The sequence below is a fragment of the Mirounga angustirostris genome, unplaced genomic scaffold (assembly GCF_029215605.1).
Source record: "Mirounga angustirostris isolate CCGP_5_RB_7025 unplaced genomic scaffold, mMirAng1.0.hap1 SCAF_2, whole genome shotgun sequence".
Classification (NCBI taxonomy): Eukaryota; Metazoa; Chordata; class Mammalia; order Carnivora; family Phocidae; genus Mirounga; species Mirounga angustirostris.
In genome coordinates this window covers 127,455,287-127,475,237 of record NW_026991710.1, presented here as the reverse complement: position 1 = coordinate 127,475,237, position 19,951 = coordinate 127,455,287, and the positions used below count along the sequence as shown (strand labels likewise).

General features: G+C 40.0%; 1 protein-coding gene across 3 annotated transcripts in view; it reads right to left on the bottom strand.

The window, feature by feature from the left end:
• The window catches only part of FHIP1A (FHF complex subunit HOOK interacting protein 1A), a 230,350-nt gene that overhangs the window by 68,989 nt on the left and 141,410 nt on the right, over positions 1-19,951 (bottom strand). For all 3 annotated transcript variants that reach the window (XM_045880302.3, XM_045880303.3, XM_054508706.2), the window contains 2 exons: positions 11,709-11,940; positions 1,638-2,264 (listed from right to left, as the gene is read on the bottom strand). In XM_045880302.3, the coding sequence (XP_045736258.1) occupies positions 1,638-2,264; positions 11,709-11,813 (732 nt within the window). In that variant the 5' untranslated portion in view covers positions 11,814-11,940. The remainder of the gene's footprint in view (positions 1-1,637; positions 2,265-11,708; positions 11,941-19,951) is intronic.

Here is a 19,951-nt window from a genome sequence, read left to right as displayed (position 1 = left end):
CAGTGAGACCTGCTGGACTTCTAATCTACAGTAAGATAATACTACTGTAAGATAATGAATCTGTCTTGTTTAAAGCCACCAGTTTCTGGTAATTTGTTACAGCAGAAATAGAAAAGTAATAAAGCAATGTACTCCAAAGATGCTTAGATTCAGGTGAGAAGTCCCATTTTTACCTATGATATATTCTTTAAAAAGAGTCTGTAAGAAACTACACTATTGAAGGCAATAAGGAAGGGACATTTACTATGTTGATACACATGAAGGGAATCAGCACTTTACTTCCCATCTGACTATCAATCTTTGTACAATTTCTAATTCTACTTGTCAGAACCCTGAAGAGACAAACGGTACCCAGAATTTCTGAACTGAAGTTCGAGTTTTCAAAATTTTTACCCATTGTTTGCCCCAAAACAAATATTTACCAGTAAAAATAAGAATCTAGTAGCATAAAGAAGACCACTGCTTTTGAACCTTAAAGCAAAACACAATGCATTATTCACTAGGGTTGCTATTGAGCATCTTGGGCAAGTCAATTCTTTACCGTGCCAGACTGTTCCACAAACTACCAGACATAAAGCATCCCTGGACCCTGCATACTAAACACCAGTTGACCTCCCTCCCCGGCCACCTCATGTCCCTATGACGACAAAGCACGCCCCCACAGACATTCCTAACTGCCCTCTCCCCTGGTCAAGAACTACCCATACAGCCTTCGTTAATAATGAATCTAATCTACTTACGGCAACTTGCCTGGCCTGTTCCAATAAAACTCATTAATAGTCTTAATGATTCCGGCAGAATCAGGCACACTCAAGACAATATAGTTTATCAAGAAGTGTAATGAGGAGATGGTAAAAAGAAAAGCCAATAGGCTAGATAGTGTTCACTGAGCAGGGAACATAAAAAGAGCCGTTACCCAACATCTCCAACAAACCAGAAGATATAAATCTGCCATTCAAACCCCGCTTCCAAAGACGACACTGACACAAAAAACTAATCAGAGCCCTAAAGTATCTCTAGGGTCCCAGACGGTCCCCATTCCTTTCTGGACCTGTGACTGTGGTTGAACCAGTGGTATAGCAACGTCTGCCAAGGACCTCGCACTTTCTTTCTCACATGCCGATGATCAGGAAACTGTACAGATTTCCTGCTCCCTCAAACTGTAAATACGTATTTATCTTTAAAAATAAAACGGGTGCTTTGTATCTACAATTATGGTCATTATCTTGCTGAGAAACAAATTAATTTGTGAAACCAGCTGAGCGGGCTCGCCACAGGCCATGATTCTAGGGTGCGAAATGGACTAGAAAAGCAAGAATATAGAAAGTGCAGGTTTCACCGATCACTCAGGATATGCTCTTAGAAAAAAGTTAAAATCATTCCTAACCCAACAGAAATGACACAAGAAATGGTAACACATATAGTTTCCTCTGCTGGCTTATTTGGAGCTGACAATGCTCAGCCAAATAGCATCTCAACTTAGATTCCTCTGCTCCCTCCAAAAGATTTCCTGCAAACATCTTTCCTTAGAAGGTGCCAGGGACAACTTGCTGAAAAGAAAGGAAGAGAAAAAGGATTTACCAGTAGCACAGGAGAAGAAAAGAGTGTGTAGAAAGCATGCCAATGAGGGGACTTACTGGACAAAAGTAGGTGTTCTCCACGATGTGATGGGCTACCATGCTGTTCTCAGCAGACAGAGACATGATGAACAGCAAAGCGTCCCGGGCCTGCTGACCTACTGTCCCCTCTCGGTGAATGAAGGGAATCAGAAGGGAGAAGATGAGGAAGTTGGTGGCCCCTTGGTCCTCACTAGTGTGGAAGAAGAGTTCCAGAATAGATGGATCTTTGGCAAGGATGGAACAAAGCTGATTGAGCAGGACAACCAGCTTCCCCTCCACAGCGGGGGTGGTTGTTCCCGAACAAGAGCTCAGCAACATCATCAGGGGCTTTAGGATGGGCTTGTGGTGCAGCAGAGGCTGGTGTGACTGAGTGACCAGCATCTCATACATCTTGAGCTGCTCGATTTTAGTCTCATCAGTAAATTCCCTCCGCAAGCTCCAAAGGAAGAGTTTCTCCATGATGTTCTCTGAGACCACAAATTCCAGAATTGGCCCCATCGCAGCATCCTTGGCTTCCTCTTCGATCAGCAAGAAGAGCATGTGTTCTACATAATTCTGTACAGCACTGGCCTCATCTGGAGGGATGGATCCATACTTTGCCTGGGTGTTCTTCAAGGGGTCATGCTTCTCTAAGATCTTCACAACCTGTAACCAATTCAAACATTTGTCATCCATCTCGTGTTCGCCATAATTACAAAAACACACCACCACAGATTGTGCCATAGCTTCATGGAAAATGCAGGAGCCATGGCCCACAGTAAGATAAATATGAAGGGGCGTCTGGGTGGCTCAGTCAGTTAAGCTCTGACTGTGGCTCAAGTCATGATGCCAGGGTCCTGGGACTGAGCCCCGTGTCGGGCTCCCTGCTCAGTGGGGAGCCTGCTTCTCCCTCTGCCTGCCACTCCCCACCCCTGCACATGCTCTCTCTCCCAAATAAATAAAATCTTAAAAAAAAAAAAGATAAATATGAACACTGTATTTGTCTCTCTCACGAGAATAAAATGAAGTGGTTAAACTATAGAAAGCATATGTCTGAAGATGTTCATTTATAATAGTTATAAATTTTGGCAACCTAAATGTTGAAGAAGATCGTATGGTTAAAAAAACTAAGCTACATCCATTCATAAGCCTGTGAAAAATTGTGAGTGATATAATAGATGAAAAGTAAGTTATTTATAATATAGTTAGATCCATCACTATCAACTATGTCAAAAACATGTATATGAACAAAGATCAAAAAGGAATACGGAAAAATAATAATCATTTTTGTGTTCAAAGGGATGACAAGTTCTCAATTTTTTTTCTGAACTGTCAAGAATATAATACTGCTTTTTAATTTTAAAATACATTAAATAAGTAAGACTGCCCGTGTTCTTCTACAAACAGAGTTGATTCAGAGGTTCCAACAGGGGGACACAGCTACTCACACATCCTTGACAGAACAACATCCCTCCCCCTGCACTTGGATGGGCACCCTCTTCCACCATGCATGCAGGGTTAGGACGGATGAAAGGAAACCAATGAACGAGGTACACATACCTACCAGAATCAACCCTAGCCTATGGCATATACTGGAACTAAAAAAAAAAAAAGAAGAAGAAGGTTTTGAACTCTGCATTTTTTTGAACCAGAAAAAGTTCTGAGATGACCAATTACAAAATAAATCCCTAACATAGCAAGTTTCTGTTGGAGGCGATAAAAAAGTTTTGGAAATAGTGGTGATGGTTGCACAACACTGTGAATGTAGTTAACACCATTGAACTGTACACTTAAGAAAGGTTAAGACAACGATCTTTGTGATATACGCTTTACCACCAAAAGAAAAAAATCAATTTGACAGTAAAATATAAATAAAATCCCCAGGTAGGTCACGTGACAGCCCTGGTGTTTCTCTCTGCCGGCTACTGAATGCTTCCTACCTCTCTCTTGAGGTAGGAAGTTGAGTTGAGATTTTTTTTATCTCAACTCCCATGTAACCGTATGACTTGGAATTTCCAGGATAATACCCGCTCAATTTACTTCCTTTAAAATATATACACATAATTTTTAGACAACCCAAATCCTTATCAGTGACTTGATCTTTGTTCCTTTCTGCCTTCCTGAACTGTATGCTATAGGGATTATGTTTGTCTTCTGCAGTACCTTCCTGGCCCAGTTCTAGAACGTGCTGTTACATGTCCTATATTTAGGTTACAGAATTTTTGCAAGTCACTGGGGAAGCTGGCAAAGGTACAATGCTATGTCAGCATGCATGAGCAATGAGAAAAATCTCTTTCTCTGGAAAAGGTCTAAGATTTTCCCCTGTCAGAAACAAGGCAAAGAAGCCTTTATAGACCAGGCAAGTGTATCCTTACAGAATGAACAGATTTCCACAGAATCTGTCATCTCAATCAACTTCCATTATAAAATTAATAATTCTGTCCCAAAGGAAAAAAATCACTCCAACACCCGAGATGACATTTCCAATACGAAAGGCCTTCAGTTAGCAGTTACCCGGGGGGTACATGGCTCAGTGACTGGTGGCCCCAGTGTACCCACTGGACATGCCCTCTCCTTCGCTGCATGCCAGACTCCAAAATTCACCCCCCACCCCAGCCTCCCCTAACCTCCCAGAAGTCCTCCAGAATTCCTCGGAGGCCTGACGACCTCACTGGCAGAAACGCTGGGGCCTAGCTCTCCTTTCTCTCTGCTCTGGCCTTAATAACTTCTCAGAGCATGGGACCACAGCACTGCACTTGTCCAAAAAGGGCCTCGACCTCAACACCCATGTTCTCCAGCTGCAAAAGCTCCAACTTCAAGGCTCCACATTCTGAAGAATAAATTAGCAACACACTTTATCAGTTCCATCATTTCAAAGTCCATATATTGAGTTTACTTATGAGAGCTATCTATACAGGTAGGCCTCGGGGTAGAAATATAATTATACTTCCCATGTGTGCTCAGACTTTCTGAACTGTCTAAAATTGAAACCGTGGTTTATACACTGTTAGTGGTGGGGCAAATTAGCTCAGTCTTTCCGGAAAACAATTTGGCAATATGTAACCGAAGCTATAAAATTGTTCCTGCCCTTTGACTTGGGAATCTCACCTTGGGGAAAATGCCCCAAGGAAACAATCCAAAAATAATTTGTTAAGAAAGGTTCACGCCGATGACATTTTCAATAATGGAAAATAAGAATATCATTGACCCAGTCAACAATAAGAGAATCATAATTAAAATGTTACATCACCATACAATAAAGCTATTAAAAATAAACACCAAGTGAACCAAATCATCACATGCAAATGTACATATGAAATAATTTAAGTTAAAAACTAAACATACTGACAAATAGACACATGATCAGAAGGGAATCTGAAAAGACATAAACAGGATTTTAAAGTTAATGAGTTCTTCACCCCTGTAAATTGATCTAATTTCATAATATAAATAAAAATAGACAAAGTAATCTTGTACTAATGTCTTTTAAAAGGGCCCAAAACACTGAGTTACAAACAATTCATAATTGAAATCTCCTAATTCTCAGAAATTCCTAAGCAATAGAAACTTATACATGTGTATATGTACTTAGACTACATACATGTATGTAAGTATTTCTTATATATCTAAATGCGTAAGTAATATACAGCAGAACTACTTACATGGTCACAAAGTACATCCTTCTCATAGATTAATCATCATTTATATGATTTACTCCACTGTATTCCTTTGCAAACAGACCTTTTTTTTTTCTATGAAAAACCCCCAAAAAAAGAGAACTGAGGTTTTTATACAGAATGCAAACAACTGGGCCACTTTTGAATTGAAGCATCTTTACCCTCTTTATACCATAAACTCCTCTACACTGCCTTCTGGGTTACCGGGCAGAGAATCTCAGAGCAGAGCGATAACCCACAGAGACGTAAGGTTTGCTGGTCCTGTGGAATGGAGCAGACATACTAGGACGCCTCACTCATTCCCGGCCCTGGCTGGGTGGTTTCACTGCCTGGAAGAGGGTGTGTTACACCAAGGCCTGTGAGTCACGGAATCCACAATGCTCAGCAAAGTGCTAATTATGCCTGTGCTCACACATGTCCTTAACCTCTTTCCTCAGGTGTCAGGACCCGCCCAGGCCACCTCCTTTTCCCTTCCTGGCAGACACACCCATGACCTGCTCTTATGAGTGGGCTCTCGGGGCCCATACCCAGGGCCTGGGGCCTAACCTGACAGGGACTGTCTAAGAAGCTTCTTGGCTAGAGCACAACATGCACTGAAATGCCAAAGAACTTCCGATGTCCCAAGTTTGCTGCCCAGATGGTGTCATAATTCTCTCCGTTTCTGTAGACAGATTCCTGATGTGACTGGACTTTTCCTTATTCTTTCCTTTAGTGCTGTCTTCTTGCATCACTTCCACCAAACCCCAAGATTCCTGTGCGCCCCCTTCTGCCTGCTGCCTACTGTCACGCATTGATCTACTCTGACCTTCCAGTCCCACAGATCCACGGCCCAGGCTGCTCCCAGTGGCGTCCCCAGGCAAAGCACATTCCCCTGAGTATCCTCTATCTTAGGCTCTCAACCTTGCCACAGGTCTCCCAGCTCTGGCTTCTGGGCTATATACTCTGCCTCGGGGACTCAGTTCAGGGCGAAAAACGCCACTAAGGGAGCTGGAGGGACCCAAGGACAGAAGAGAGGGAAAGCAAGCAAAACATGCTGTGCAAAATATTTCCTTTACAAGTTCACTTCTTTAGGCTGAAAATGCCACCGAATAAAGCAATCAGCCCCTGATAAAGCCCAAGCTCATTAAGTAAGCCAGCTAAGATGGGAAATAGCATTGTCAATGTTTCACTGATCATAGCTCGGCATTTGTTGGTCCACAAACTTTAACAAATACAAGCTGGTATATATATATGGGTGAATCATGAGCCTGGATCACATATAGCTCCTCATGTAAATTATCACAATTCTAAAAAGAAACAAATACACAAAAAATCAATAGTGTAAATGATGGTACACAAATTATCATCTGACCAATAGAGCTAAATTTTAACCTAACTTCAAAGTCATTTGACCTGTAAACAGGGAGGTTATTACAGGTAAATGAGATGAACAAATAGCATATTTCTTTCATTAAGGGTATCAGCTACTCCTATCCTTAGCTCTACTGATGGTCCCCATCAGTCAGTAATAATAGGTCTGAATTCCAAATATTCACAAATTCTAAAGAGGAAGCTCAAATGCTTTCAGAATGAAAGAGCCACATAATCACTCCTCCAGCTAACAAATGATTATTCTTCATGGTAAACACAAGGGTTTATCTGTCAACTTAGCTTTGACTCCATCTTAATATTGTTTTATGTCTTACACACATGCATGTATTAAGAGATGATTACTTTTGCTACTTTGGTTGGAGCCTAGTTATTTCAAGAAAGTCACATGAGTACAACCCATACTTCAAAATCCTTTGGAATGCTAATTTAAAGTGGCATCGTGGAAAAAACTAAGTTACTAAGCAACATTTTCCATCACACAGAAGAAGGGCAGGCTTGTGCGATCTTAAGCCAAATTCCACTTAATGTACCAAATAACTACAACAAAAGTAAGTTTCCATCCAGTCCTTAATCATTACTTAACAGCCGTGTCTTTCAATCTGGCACATTCCTTGCACACCTACTGCCATGAAAGACATCTACCAAGTCGTCTCTTTCTATATTAAGATAACAGCCTAATAATATACACGTGATTGTACAATTTGGTTCATTTCAGCTCCAGCCTCAAACTCGAGAGGCATGTCTAAATCTGGGATAAAACAGGATAAAGCAGAAGCTCTATCTACATACCATACCTCCTTGGGACCAAAGATGGTCTAGCACTACTACAACGAAGAAACACGGTAGGAACATCAATCAATAAAATAACATAATAAACTAATCCTTCACTTAGGTATGTTTTTTAAATTTATGTATTAGAGAAAGGATTTAAGAGTAATGATCTATGTAATAATATTCCATTCCATGGCAAAAACAGACTTATCACTGAGCATACAGAGGGTGAGTTGCTGACATTTCCACAGGTTCAACACTTTAAAGTCCAAGAGAAGCACAAGTTAATGCCTCAGCCCTCGAAAGAAACATAGCTTTTGTTCTGCTTTACTTTCTACTGTCAAGTTTAGAGCTACTTGATAAGCTGAGATACAAATTTTTTAAATATTAACAAACATCACTTGACTAAGATATTAAGAAGATCAGATTCTCTAATACTTCCCCTCTTTTCATCTCTCAAAAACTTTATTTAATTGCTGTCAGTTAGTCTATGGCAAGGCACAGACCAAACGAATGAAGATGAACAGAACAAGGGAATTGGTTTCACAGGGGGCAGATTGAAATGCACATCTCAAATCCATGTATCAGTGCTCTATACTTCTTTAATAGAAATCAGGCTACTTGGAGCTCCATACAAGATACTGTACTTAAAACATATTATCTATTTTGCATTATTATGGGAAGACATTTGACTTAATTAACTAATCTAATTGTTTTTCCTATCCCCATCCCTACCAAGACAAAAGAGGCTACTAGACCCACTAGCTTTACTTCATCTGCTGCCATTACTCTATTTGAACTCTGACATTTTCTTGGCTTAAGAACCCCAGACTGCCTTGGATGACAGCTGGTTGTATAACAAACTGTCCCTGACAGACTGCAAGGTGTAGGTGGGCAAGCAGATATCCTCCTCCATCAAAGTTTGCTTTTTTAAGTCAAGGTCTGGAACAGAAGCTACTAGTAAACAGCGGAACAGAACCTGTCAAATATATGTTAATTATGCTGAATTTGTACCTAAGTATCCTAACAAACAGAAGAACTACGGATACCACAGACTACTGTTGACTTCATTTTCCCTAGTTTAACACATAAAAAAAGCACTGTGCTTGCCAGCTAATCGGACACTTCAGGAAATACAACGCTGTCACCCAGTTCTGACTAGGTCACATTTCTTGCCAGCCTTACAGGTTTCCTCGGGTTGCCTCAGGGGAACCCGGGGGCTGCCATCACACCAGTCACAGGAGTTTATGTCCGACTTTAAGCGTTCTGCATGCGCCCCCAGCCTGCATGACTCATGGCCAAGAGCTAATGTATAAACCTCTGAAACAGTGAGAATCATTTATTCCTATCAACTGAAGGTTCCGGGCCTTACCTCACTTGTAGCCCTGCATCTCCTCTTTGCCCTGACTTCCTCACCTTTCTTTTCTTACCACTGAAAAAAGCCAACACTGAGCATTCCTTCCCAAAACCCCTTCTCTAAAATGTTCTTTTCCTTTGTCATCAAAGTCTTCCTTTCCTAGGGGCGCCTGGGTGGCCCCGTTGGTTAAGCGACTGCCTTCAGCTCATGTCCCAGGATCAAGTCCCTCATCAGGCTCCCTGCTCAATGGGGAGTCTGCTTCTCCCTCTGACCCTGCCCCCTCTCATGTTCTCTCTCTCTCTATCTCTCTCTCAAATAAATAAATAAAACCTTAAGGGGAAAAAAAAAAAAAAAAACCTCCTTTCCTGTAGTTAAGCTAGCCAAATCTCATTCCTCCATTTCCCAAGCCATTTTCACGCATAATAGTCCCTTCCTTTGACTTCATTCCTGTAATCATTATTATTCATTTTCTAATAATGTATCTCACCTCGTCCTCCAAATTAGCGCATACATTCTTTAAAAGCCCAGACCCTGTTCTTCCAAGGCTGACACATCCCCATGTCCCACCCGTGCAGCCTACAATGATGAATCCATAGCTGGGGCTAATAAACCTCCATTTAACTATAATTGTGTTGACATCCACATGCATTTCTTCAACCAGTATTTTTATTCATAAAGCAACCGAAAGGCCCCCAAGAGCCTTTCTTGGAAGTAGACAGAGACTGCGGGCACTCTGCAGATTTATTTAAAAGGAAAAGTCAGGCCTAAAGAGGAAAGCAAGGTAAAGAAATGGGTGAAAGAGGAGTAAGATCAAGAGTGTCCCCACTTTACAAAAGGAAGTGTTTAATAACTGAACACCATTCCCTCTGACAAAATTATCCTTACCCTCAACTCAGTATTTTTCTGTACTCAACAAAAGGTGCCATGCTTCAGATCACCCAAAATGTTTAATGATGCTGAAGTCATTCATATCGGATATGGAAATGAGTAATATGATTCTGGGACCAATATTTACTCCTTCACCAATGGGAAAGAGTATTTACACATTCCTGAAGTAAGACTCTCTACCAGCACTCCAACAGCTTTGGAGAAAGCTTGCCCAGGATGGAATCTGACAGGGCAAATGATACATCCGCATAAAATCAAGAGGTTGATGATATATCTTGTCTTTGAAGACTGGTATAGAATACTGAATGGATCCGATCACAGATTTCTCCACCAGGAATGCTACAATCAAAAGTACTTTTATACAAATAAACAAAATGGGCCCAGAGCCAAGAATGTATATTAGAATGATGGACTTTCTCAGCCAAATGAAATGACTAAGACTGGAAGCATTCTCAATATAAAACATCTGACTGCACACTCCTACCAGTTAAAAAAAAGAAGAGCGCAAATAATTACTAGATACAATAATAAATGTGCACATGCTAATATGTAACTATATTACGTACTTTATAAACACAAAATAGACATTTTCAAAAGATAAAGATAAAAATAGGCCTTCTAAAATATTCTTCCCACACCCAATGGACTAACAGGCACACCCCTTAGGGTTCACAACCCCACTTTGGAGCCAGCACATTAAAATACTTATAAAACTGCAAAGTCAAAGATAATTACTCTAATTATTCAAAAAACTCGTGAATTACTTTCCTCTCTTTGCTAAAGCAGATGTGCCCTTAAAATCCAGAGCAAATCCATTAAGATTCTAACAGCAAAAAGTCAGAGAATGGGAAATGCATAAAAAGTCTTGGAAGCTTTACACTAGTGACAAGAAGCTACAGAATGTAAATGACCCAGAAGCAGAATTGATTTTGTTTTTGATCTAAACTGTGTCCCCCATAATTGCTGTGATTTGCAGGCTCAGTGCTTTAACCCCTCTACTGTTTCCGGCCACAGGAAGGAACTGGGTAGTCACTAAAAAACTGTCACATAAATAGCCACTTACCAGCTCACCTAGGGAGTGTAATGTTGGACAAGTAGTAAAGAAGGCCAATTTTATTTATTTTACTACTTGTAAACTCCCTGAGGAAAGCGGTGAGCTGATAAATTTTCTGAACATTCAACCCGTAATTATCTATACAAGCAGATCAGAGTTACACAGAAGTCAAACTGAATAATCAAAAAAACTTTATAACCAGCTTTGTAATGAATTCAGATACTGCCAGGCATCTTCTTTCCTTAAATGACGCAGGGACCACCAGCCCGAAAAATGGTAGAGCACAGAGGTCAAATACACAAGTCAAGGAACCAAGGTCTACTATGTACTTGCTTGGAAACTCACTATCTGCATAACCTCAAGCGAGTTACTCCACATGTCTAATCCTCCACTCCCTCATCTGTAAAATGAGGAAGCTAACACTAATGGTCTTATGGGTTTGGGGAGAAGAGTAAATGACATAAGGCTTTTGAAGTACTCAGCACAGCACTTGGTAAATATTTAATAAGTATTAAATATTTATATTTAATTATAAATATTTATATATTTATATAATATAATATAATTAATATAATAAAATATAATTTATATATTTATATAATATATATATATATATTTTAGAGCTGTCAAGAGTGTAAGGACTAGATGGAATCAGCAGGGAGGAGGGAAAGAGAGACTCTAATCCTGGTCAAGTCTATTGCAATGAAATGTCAAAGTCCCTTTCAGGCCAACAGCTGTTCTTCCAAAAATATCTGAGGAACATACATGTTCCCTAATTGCTTTTATGGAAACCATGGTTTTCAACCAGATACGTATTCTAGGAAAGCAAAAAAAAAAAAAAAGTTGCTTTTCTTCCTACCTGCAAGGGTTTTGCTCCCTATGTTTCTGGAAGCCTAGTCACCCATCACAGAGGTAGGAAACCCCTGGTTCAATGGGATAGAGGCCTTGAGAGCTACGTAGACCAGCAGAGAAAAGTGCAACTCATACATTACCTGCGCCCAGTGGTTTTTAAATACAATCATGCATGTTTCTGGGTCAACTCCCTGCAGGCTCACGGCCTGTGGGAGTTTGTTTTCCGTCGTAACCGATGACATCATAAACCTTCGTAAATCAGTGCTTCTAAGTCATATTGAATTTTCAGGAAAATTTGGCAAGCAGTCACTAACTTTCAAGTATCACATAAGAAACGTAACTTCTTCACATTTCACTGTCATCTTCCGAAACCTGTAATGACAATAATAAAAATGCATCTCGTTATGTTCACATATTAAATAGGACACTGGCCATTGAATTTAAATCAAAGCATAGACAGTCTTGAAGTCCAACACAGAACAAAAACATCTACAAAATAGACATTTCTACCCAATTATAGGCCCCCCTATTTACTCTTACCTTGCTACTAAAAATATAAAATAATGAAACTACCAAAGCGATATGCATAAATTAAATAATTATTGGTTTTATTTTCTTCACTACCATCAACCACAACCCCCTAGATAATAAGTCTAATCATTCAAACTGTTTCTATAACCGATCAAGAAACTATGATACCAATGTTTGTGGAATTTAAAAGCATCCAAAAACAGGAAAACCATTAGTTAATAGTGACAGAAATAAATGCCCTGATGCAACTCGGGGTAGGTATAAAACAGCACCCAGACTCCTGGGTCCGATATGATTGAATTTTTTCTCATCAATGGCTGTCATAATGGAATTGAAAGCATTCTCAGTCATTTCATAGCTACAAACCAAGTTAAGGTTTCTGGCTTTTCTGAAAAAGAACAGAATTCCAAGTAACCTTGACAAATCAGAGACAGAAATGATCCGTCAAAAACAAGATGGTGCTTACTCGGTGTGAGTACAAGGTAGCACACTTACAAATGAAAAATGAATTAGGTGGACAGAATATGAAGAAAGTCCAACTACCACAGAGCCAGTGGGGAGAAAAAAGATACTGAGGTCACAGAGCTTACAGCAACTATGGCCCAGTTGCATGGGGCTGACTTGCAGACGGAAGCAATACAATAGTGGCAGTATCTCCTGTTTGATGAGCCCACAGAAAGGACTGGGTCCAGTTCAAAATACTATTGGTTTTCAGCGTACAGACTGGAGAGAGTCTGGGCTAAAGTGATTACACGATAATTCTTAGTGCACTGGAAAACACAACCCATGATAAAATTTCCAGATTTGTAGTGCCAGAAAAACCTTGCTTTTTCAACTGAGTAGTATGAAGGGTATTATGAGGAGAACACTGGTCAACCGTTCCTCCTACAAACAATAAAATGTGAGAAAGGGGCCTTAAGGTGAGGATTCGGGTTAGACTTGCGGGTCAAGTTCTTTGTGGGGAGTGAAATTAAACACTAGAAAATTGTTAAGGAATATTCTGCTGGGGGTAGCAGGCGAACCGTTCGGCATTCACATCTTGAAAAAAATGGTAGGACATAACAGAAACTGGTTAGAATTGATCATTCTGAGGAAAGGAAACGTTTTTTAGGGAGAATGGAAGAGGGTAAAAGTATGTAGAAAGAGGAAGGCCTGTTTGAGGGAGGCTCACACAAATTACAGACCTGAGGGAAACAGCCTGTGTGTATCTTCTATGACCATATTTTATTATTCAAATTGGTGAACTCCCTGACATGTAATTCCTAATAATTCCAAATTTCTTGTTTTCAGTAAGACATTGTTCACTGCCAGCAATGACCCTTTGCCACTGGGAGGCATGTTTTACTGGGCCCACGTGCCTCCCCACACACACAGGGTATGTGGTCCCCATCTCCGAGGTCCTGGCCACTCCCTAGAATCCTACAGCCAGCCTCTTCACCTCACTTTTGGTTACCAGGCTGGTCCTCAGAGGTATCATTTCAGCGTACAGACGTGTTTTAAGTGATAAGACATAAACCAAGTTCTGACTCAACTCCCTCATTGTCTTTAACATAGGAGTTCTGTGAAAGTGTCTTTTATTCAGATGATGTAACGATCATAATGAGGAAAATCAGAGTGTTTTGGTTTATCCCAGAGGTTCAGAAAGTATGAGACTCCCTGAGACTCCTTTCAGCTCCAGGATTCTCAGATTCGTCTTCAAACGTATGAGGGGAACATTCAACATGCCAGCTGCTTCTAAATGAAAATTAGAAACATGCTCTCTCAGGTCTGTTAAGTTCGTTCTCAAAGGGACTTCGCATGCAATCTTTGCAGATAGCGAGACTGCATTACAGACAAAATAAATCTCTTAGCTAAAGTCGTAAACTACAAGTTAGTTTTGATGGAAATGGAATGTAAGTCTCTTGATTCCCAGTCCAGGGTTCCTTCTAGAAATCTTTATTCTCCTTTCTCCTGACTATAATCCCTGGCCCTATTCCCTTAAGGAAGCTGTATGTTCTCTGAGAAAAGTGCATCTCACTTGGATGATGTTTATCCAATCATACTTTTGAAGCAGATGGCTGAAGAACCTAAACACAGGCAAGTAGAGCAAGCCACATTTAAAAAGGAAACACTATGCCAGAAGATTCTATAAATGAAAATACTTCCGAATACACCCAGAGACAAAAGAGCTGGATATTTCCACTCTCTTTCTCTCTTATTCCCATGTTAGAGTATTAAAGCACTAGCATGTCCCCAGGGCAATATAAAACTACAAGAGATGGCTCCATATTTATGAGAGACATAGAAGGGCACCTTTCCTCAAGCACCGAGGTTTCCAATACATTTCTGCATTTGCCTGTTCTCAGGCTTTACTTTATTCCTTTTTGCATTTTTCCATTCCAAGCTTTTTATTTAACTCTCAGAGCACAGCTAAAAGTTCCAAGTGAAGAACAGAGCAGGACAAAACTTAGCGAAAAGCCAGGAGCAGGTAAAAGAGGCTGCAGTCACCAGAATGTGTGCTTGAGTCATGCATATGGCATTGTTGGGACATTTCCCCCGTTCTGGCCCTCCGCTCTCTTCAGCCTATCATACCCAGTGCTGGGACTGCTCAGAGGAACATTCTTGCCACATACTCAGCCTGTTCTTCCCATAAATACCCACATGCACATCAACTCGGATTTCATGCCTGAGAAAGAGCTCTGTAAACCATTCAGAGTGATTTTGTTCTTTCTTCAAATGAACCACCCACCCCCAAAAATACCCGAAGGACTCTGTCCAACAGTGGTTGCGTGTGGTTTTGTGGTGTGGTTGTTGAGTTTTTTTGGTATGGGGGGAGGAGCTATCAAAACCCATGTATACACTGGCACAGATTCTATATTGCAAAGACAGAACTGACTATTGTGTAGTCAAATTCATATATTTCATTAATAATATATACAAAAATATTTTTCATCAGTAGGGAAAGAAAAATGTTATTAAATCATTGTTGGAGCTAGAGATAACTGACATAAGAATTATATGTAGGGCGCCTGGGTGGCTCAGTTGGTTAAGCGACTGCCTTCGGCTCAGGTCATGATCCTGGAGTCCCAGGATCGAGTCCCGCATTGGGCTCCCTGCTCGGCAGGGAGCCTGCTTCTGCCTCTGACCCTCCCCCCTCTCATGTGCTCTCTCTCATTCTCTCTCTCTCAAATAAATAAATAAAATCTTTAAAAAAAAAAAAAAGAATTATATGTATTCTTATTTGCCTTTTTTTAGAAAGTACATGATATCTTTTGACTATGAGAAAAAGCACACACATATGCTTCCATATCACATTATAAAATATACTGTATAATCATAAAAGCTTAGATTCTAGTCATCTAGATTATACCTCTACCATAAAAATTCCTTCAACTTCATTTCCAAATAGACAGACATCTTTATCTAATTTCAGCCTCCTTTCAAAACCACAATACTTAGGAAAGCTATAAATGTGTGAAAATCACATTTTTCCCCGAACTACAAATGACTATATTTTAATATACCCCTCTTTCACTATCATACTGAAATTACAGTGTAAACATTTTGGCATTTAACGATATACGATCTCATAACATCCTTCTTTTATCTATTCAAATATAATATCCTCTAATAATGGATTATAAAAAATTCTTTAAGGAAAAGTAATGATGGTCACCTTAAGGGGAAACAGAGCCAAGGAACATCTTTATTAAGGAAAAAGTGATCATATTTGCAGGCCTAATGGGAAGGAACCAATGAACATAGAGAATTTGAAGAAGGATGGATGGATGGATGGATGGATGGATGGATGGATGGATGGATAGGTTTTTTTTTTTTTTAAAGGATTTTGGTAGAGCAACAGGAGCAGAGGAAAGACAAGGTCAGCAACACAGCAAGGAGAGGCCTAGAGATACAAGAGAAGCCATGTGGAGTCTTTCCACAGTGAGTTGCCATATCAGAAGCAATCTCTTCAACTTGATGAAAAGACATGGCAGGCTTCCTTCCCATTTCTCCTTCTTCCCTCCTCTCTGGTTGGTTTATGGAAATGGTTGGAAGGATTAGGTGGACTTAAAGTGGGGAACCAAGGGTAAGGGCTAAGAGTTTTTAGTTCAGTTGTCCAAGTGTGGAAGTCACAAGACGTCAAGTCGCCTCTTGCGGACCTGAGCTCTTAACTGGGACCCGGCCCCAAGGCTCTACCCAGCTGTGAAACCCTGAGTGGAAAACAGGGACCTTGGTTTGGAACCTCACTTAGGTGAGTTAGGACTACATGATTATTTCTCAGGTCTCCTCCAGCTCAAAAGTCATTATTTTCTGTACTTTATTACAATTGTTGTACTAATTGAGGAGGGGTAAGAAGATAAGCTTTGAAGAAGAATAATGGCCACTGTACAAAAATCTTTATAAGAATTCTAGTTATACATGGATTCGATCTGTATTCTTTTTAACAATTAAAGCATATTTCACTTAAAGAACCCAAAGCACAGGAATCAACCATTTTGAATATAATTCACAGTTTGTTTGTTTGTTTGTTTCCTGAGCAATTGCCAGTAGAAGAACTCATTGTTTTAGAATGCAATTTGGAATGCCCTGAATCGGCTACTACTAAATACATAAAAAGTCTATTACTGTAAATGTGCTTATCATATAAAATTCCATCTAGGGTGAAGACTCTTCAAATATTGGGAACACCTAAAGAGAGAGGAAATTTCTGCCCTCAATTATAAGTAATAGCAGTGGGGGGAGGGGGACTCAGTGTGGGTCAAACTACCTCAGACAACCTCTGCTTAGAGCCTAATAAAATCCTATTAAACCCAAATCCTCCCTGTGCTGTAATCCTCTGGCCCAGTTTCCTTTTCTCTCTTGCTGTCATATCACATAGCAATCCTGGACTGTGAAAAATAAAGCAAGCATCCAATAGCCCCTGACTCTCCCAGACCTTGTCCTAAGGATCCCTCAACTTGCCATAGTTTTTGACTCTGGCTCATTCATCGATGACTGTCCATTATTCAGTAAAGCAGAGTCTTGTTTTGTTCCGCCAAGTTGTAGGTCATCAGTTAACACACAGAGTGCGCACAAAGAAAATTCTCTCCATTCACACATTCCAAATAGTTTCAGGCTCTGATAAATGCATACTTTAAAATAGTAAGATTTCAGAAAACTGTCAATAATTCCTTGAAATAATTCCACCATGTTTTACATTTTAATTTCACGAGAATGGGCTGCCAACTAGGTCATACCCAAGTGCCATGCAATGGACTGATAAGCAGAAAAAAATGGAGAAGAAAAATTAAAGTTAATATTCATATTCATACCTGAAATTTGTTTGGGGACTTAATTTTTAAGGCTATTCAAGAAACTAAACCAATACTGGCAAGGATTTGGAATGAAAAAATTACAGCTTTTGAAAATTATAGCAAGTGTTGAGACATCAGCTCACTGGTAACTGAACAGAGAAGTTTCTTGTACACATGGGGTGACTTGTTGAAGCATGAAAACTAGACCACTCTTGGGGAGTCTCCCCAACAACCCAATTAATCACTACAATCTTGGTAGTATGCACCACCCTTTCACACCAATATTTTGTTGAAAGCTATCAAGGGACAACTCAGTCAAGATTTCTGCCACAAAGCCCTAAAATTTAACTAAGGTAAATGCAGTCACAAGATGATCTGACAACTTCTCTGGGGTAATATTCTAAAGCAGAGATTTGGGATAAGTCCTCTGAATCTAAGAACCTTCTCATACTAACGAAGTTCTTCTCCAGAAATGTTCCTGGAAAAAAAAAATTTAAGTTTTTGACCAACATGTCTTGGTCATTTTCTATGGAAAAGTAGGTACTTTGGGAAGTTGTGTTGTTTAATCTGTACTTGTCTTTATAGCTGTAGCAATCAGAATTCATTCCCTCCCAGTAATTTTTCAAATGCTTTCAGTGAAAATTTTCAGGTATGCAACCTGTAGTATAAGTAAGGTGAGGTGATGATTGCCTTTGGAAATAACAACATGAAAAGCCTCCTTTGCAAAAATGCCCTGCATCCGTCCGTGCATGGCACGAGACACGCTAAGTACAATGAGTGAAGTACCAATAACATTCCCTATACATCCATGAATCTCATAAATTGTTGGCATCCTTTCTCTGGGGAGAGGTGGCTATGGTCTTCGGCCAATTCTAAAAAGGGTGAATGAATTGCCCCCCCTTCAAAAAAAGTTTAAAAGCCACTTTAAAGATGCATTCATCGTAAAACCATGAAGTCCCAAAACAGAGGCTAATAGCCAGTTCCAATACGAAAGGTATGGCTAAAGAGAGTTGTGGAACTTTTGTGACTTGAATTGCAACAAAGTTCTGTCTCAGCACCGTGGGGGTTGTTCCAGCCCCATGAGTAACCAGGCGCTTGAATAATAATCAGTTCAGGCCTTGGTGCCCTACAAATTTCATGGCTGGCTAGGCACCTCCACTCCTACCCAAAACACTGCAAGGTGAGGCATCAGAGGTACAAAATGATTAGCATTTATTATAATGTCAGCAAAAACTCAGAACCAACAACCTGCTCGTCTCCTAGAACATGATTCTATGCTGATCGGGGCAAAGCACACTTCTTCACCAGTCTATGCAATCGGCCACAGGGTTGGGTACCTTTTGTGTACTATACACAGGACAGAAATGGTGTAAGCCACGGATACTTGAGCTAATCAAGACTGGGATCTTGCCTTCAAGTCAGTGGAATAATAGTAGCACTTACATGATAACCTAAGATTATAAAGTTCTAATTTCACATTTATTTTTTTTATGAACAGAAAAATAATGTAAGACTTCCTTACGTGTAAATATAATAATCCCTCTAACAAATGGTACCACTGTTGTATGAGGATTTAAAAGACTGCATTTCTTATCCATGAGTAAGTAAAGGATTCTAGAAGTACACAATAAAAACCTACTGGTTTAATGTAGTTCACCGCTCACATATTTATTATTGCCACAATCAGTTTATCATCAAGATAAGATGTCATATGGATAAAAATAAAAAGCAAGATCTTCTAGAAGCCCTGAAAAATTCCAGGGAAAAGAACTTTTTAACTTGAAATCTCTCCCCCTTGAGCAACTACTACTCGGACCTTAGGAATATACACAGTCCAGATTTACACATATCAAGAGGTGACTTATGAGAAGTAAAAATCAGCGCACCTCCTACCCCTCAGGTGAGAGCATAAACTGGGCTTCTACCTACAGAGAACCATTTGGCAACAGGCTTCAAAATTAAATTGGGTCAGGAAAACCACTTCTACGCATTTATCCTGGGAAGACACGTTCACCTTGCAAAATGGCAGACTGACTAACAGTAAGAGTTGACACGTATTGAGCATTTCTCTGTGCCACGACTATTTGAAATATATTACACCATTAAATCTTCTCGACCATCCTGTGAACTATACTCCCTTCTTTCACAGATAAGGAAACTGAGTCACAGAGAGGTAATCAAGGTCTAATCAAGGTCATACAGATATCCTGGGATCTGACCCAGACACATCCTTTTAACCACTAACACCTAACTACAGGGATGTCCTCTGGAGCACTGTTTAGATAGTAAAAAAGTGGAAAGATCCTCAATATCCACCAGCAATGGCCTGGTTATCTAAGTTAGGCACTTCTATATAATGGAATCCTGGGTCACAATTTTTTTTTTTTTTTTAAAGGAGGCAGCTCCGAATGTACTGATACGAAAAGTTTGCTGGGATATGGACAGAACATCAAGTACCGTATGCCACCATTTGTCTAAGATAAAAAAGGAATGTGTTACTCAATATGCCTGTAAATGCACAGACCATCAACAGAGTGGCATGGGGTGGCGGGGACAGGGGAGGCAGAGAGACTTCTTTT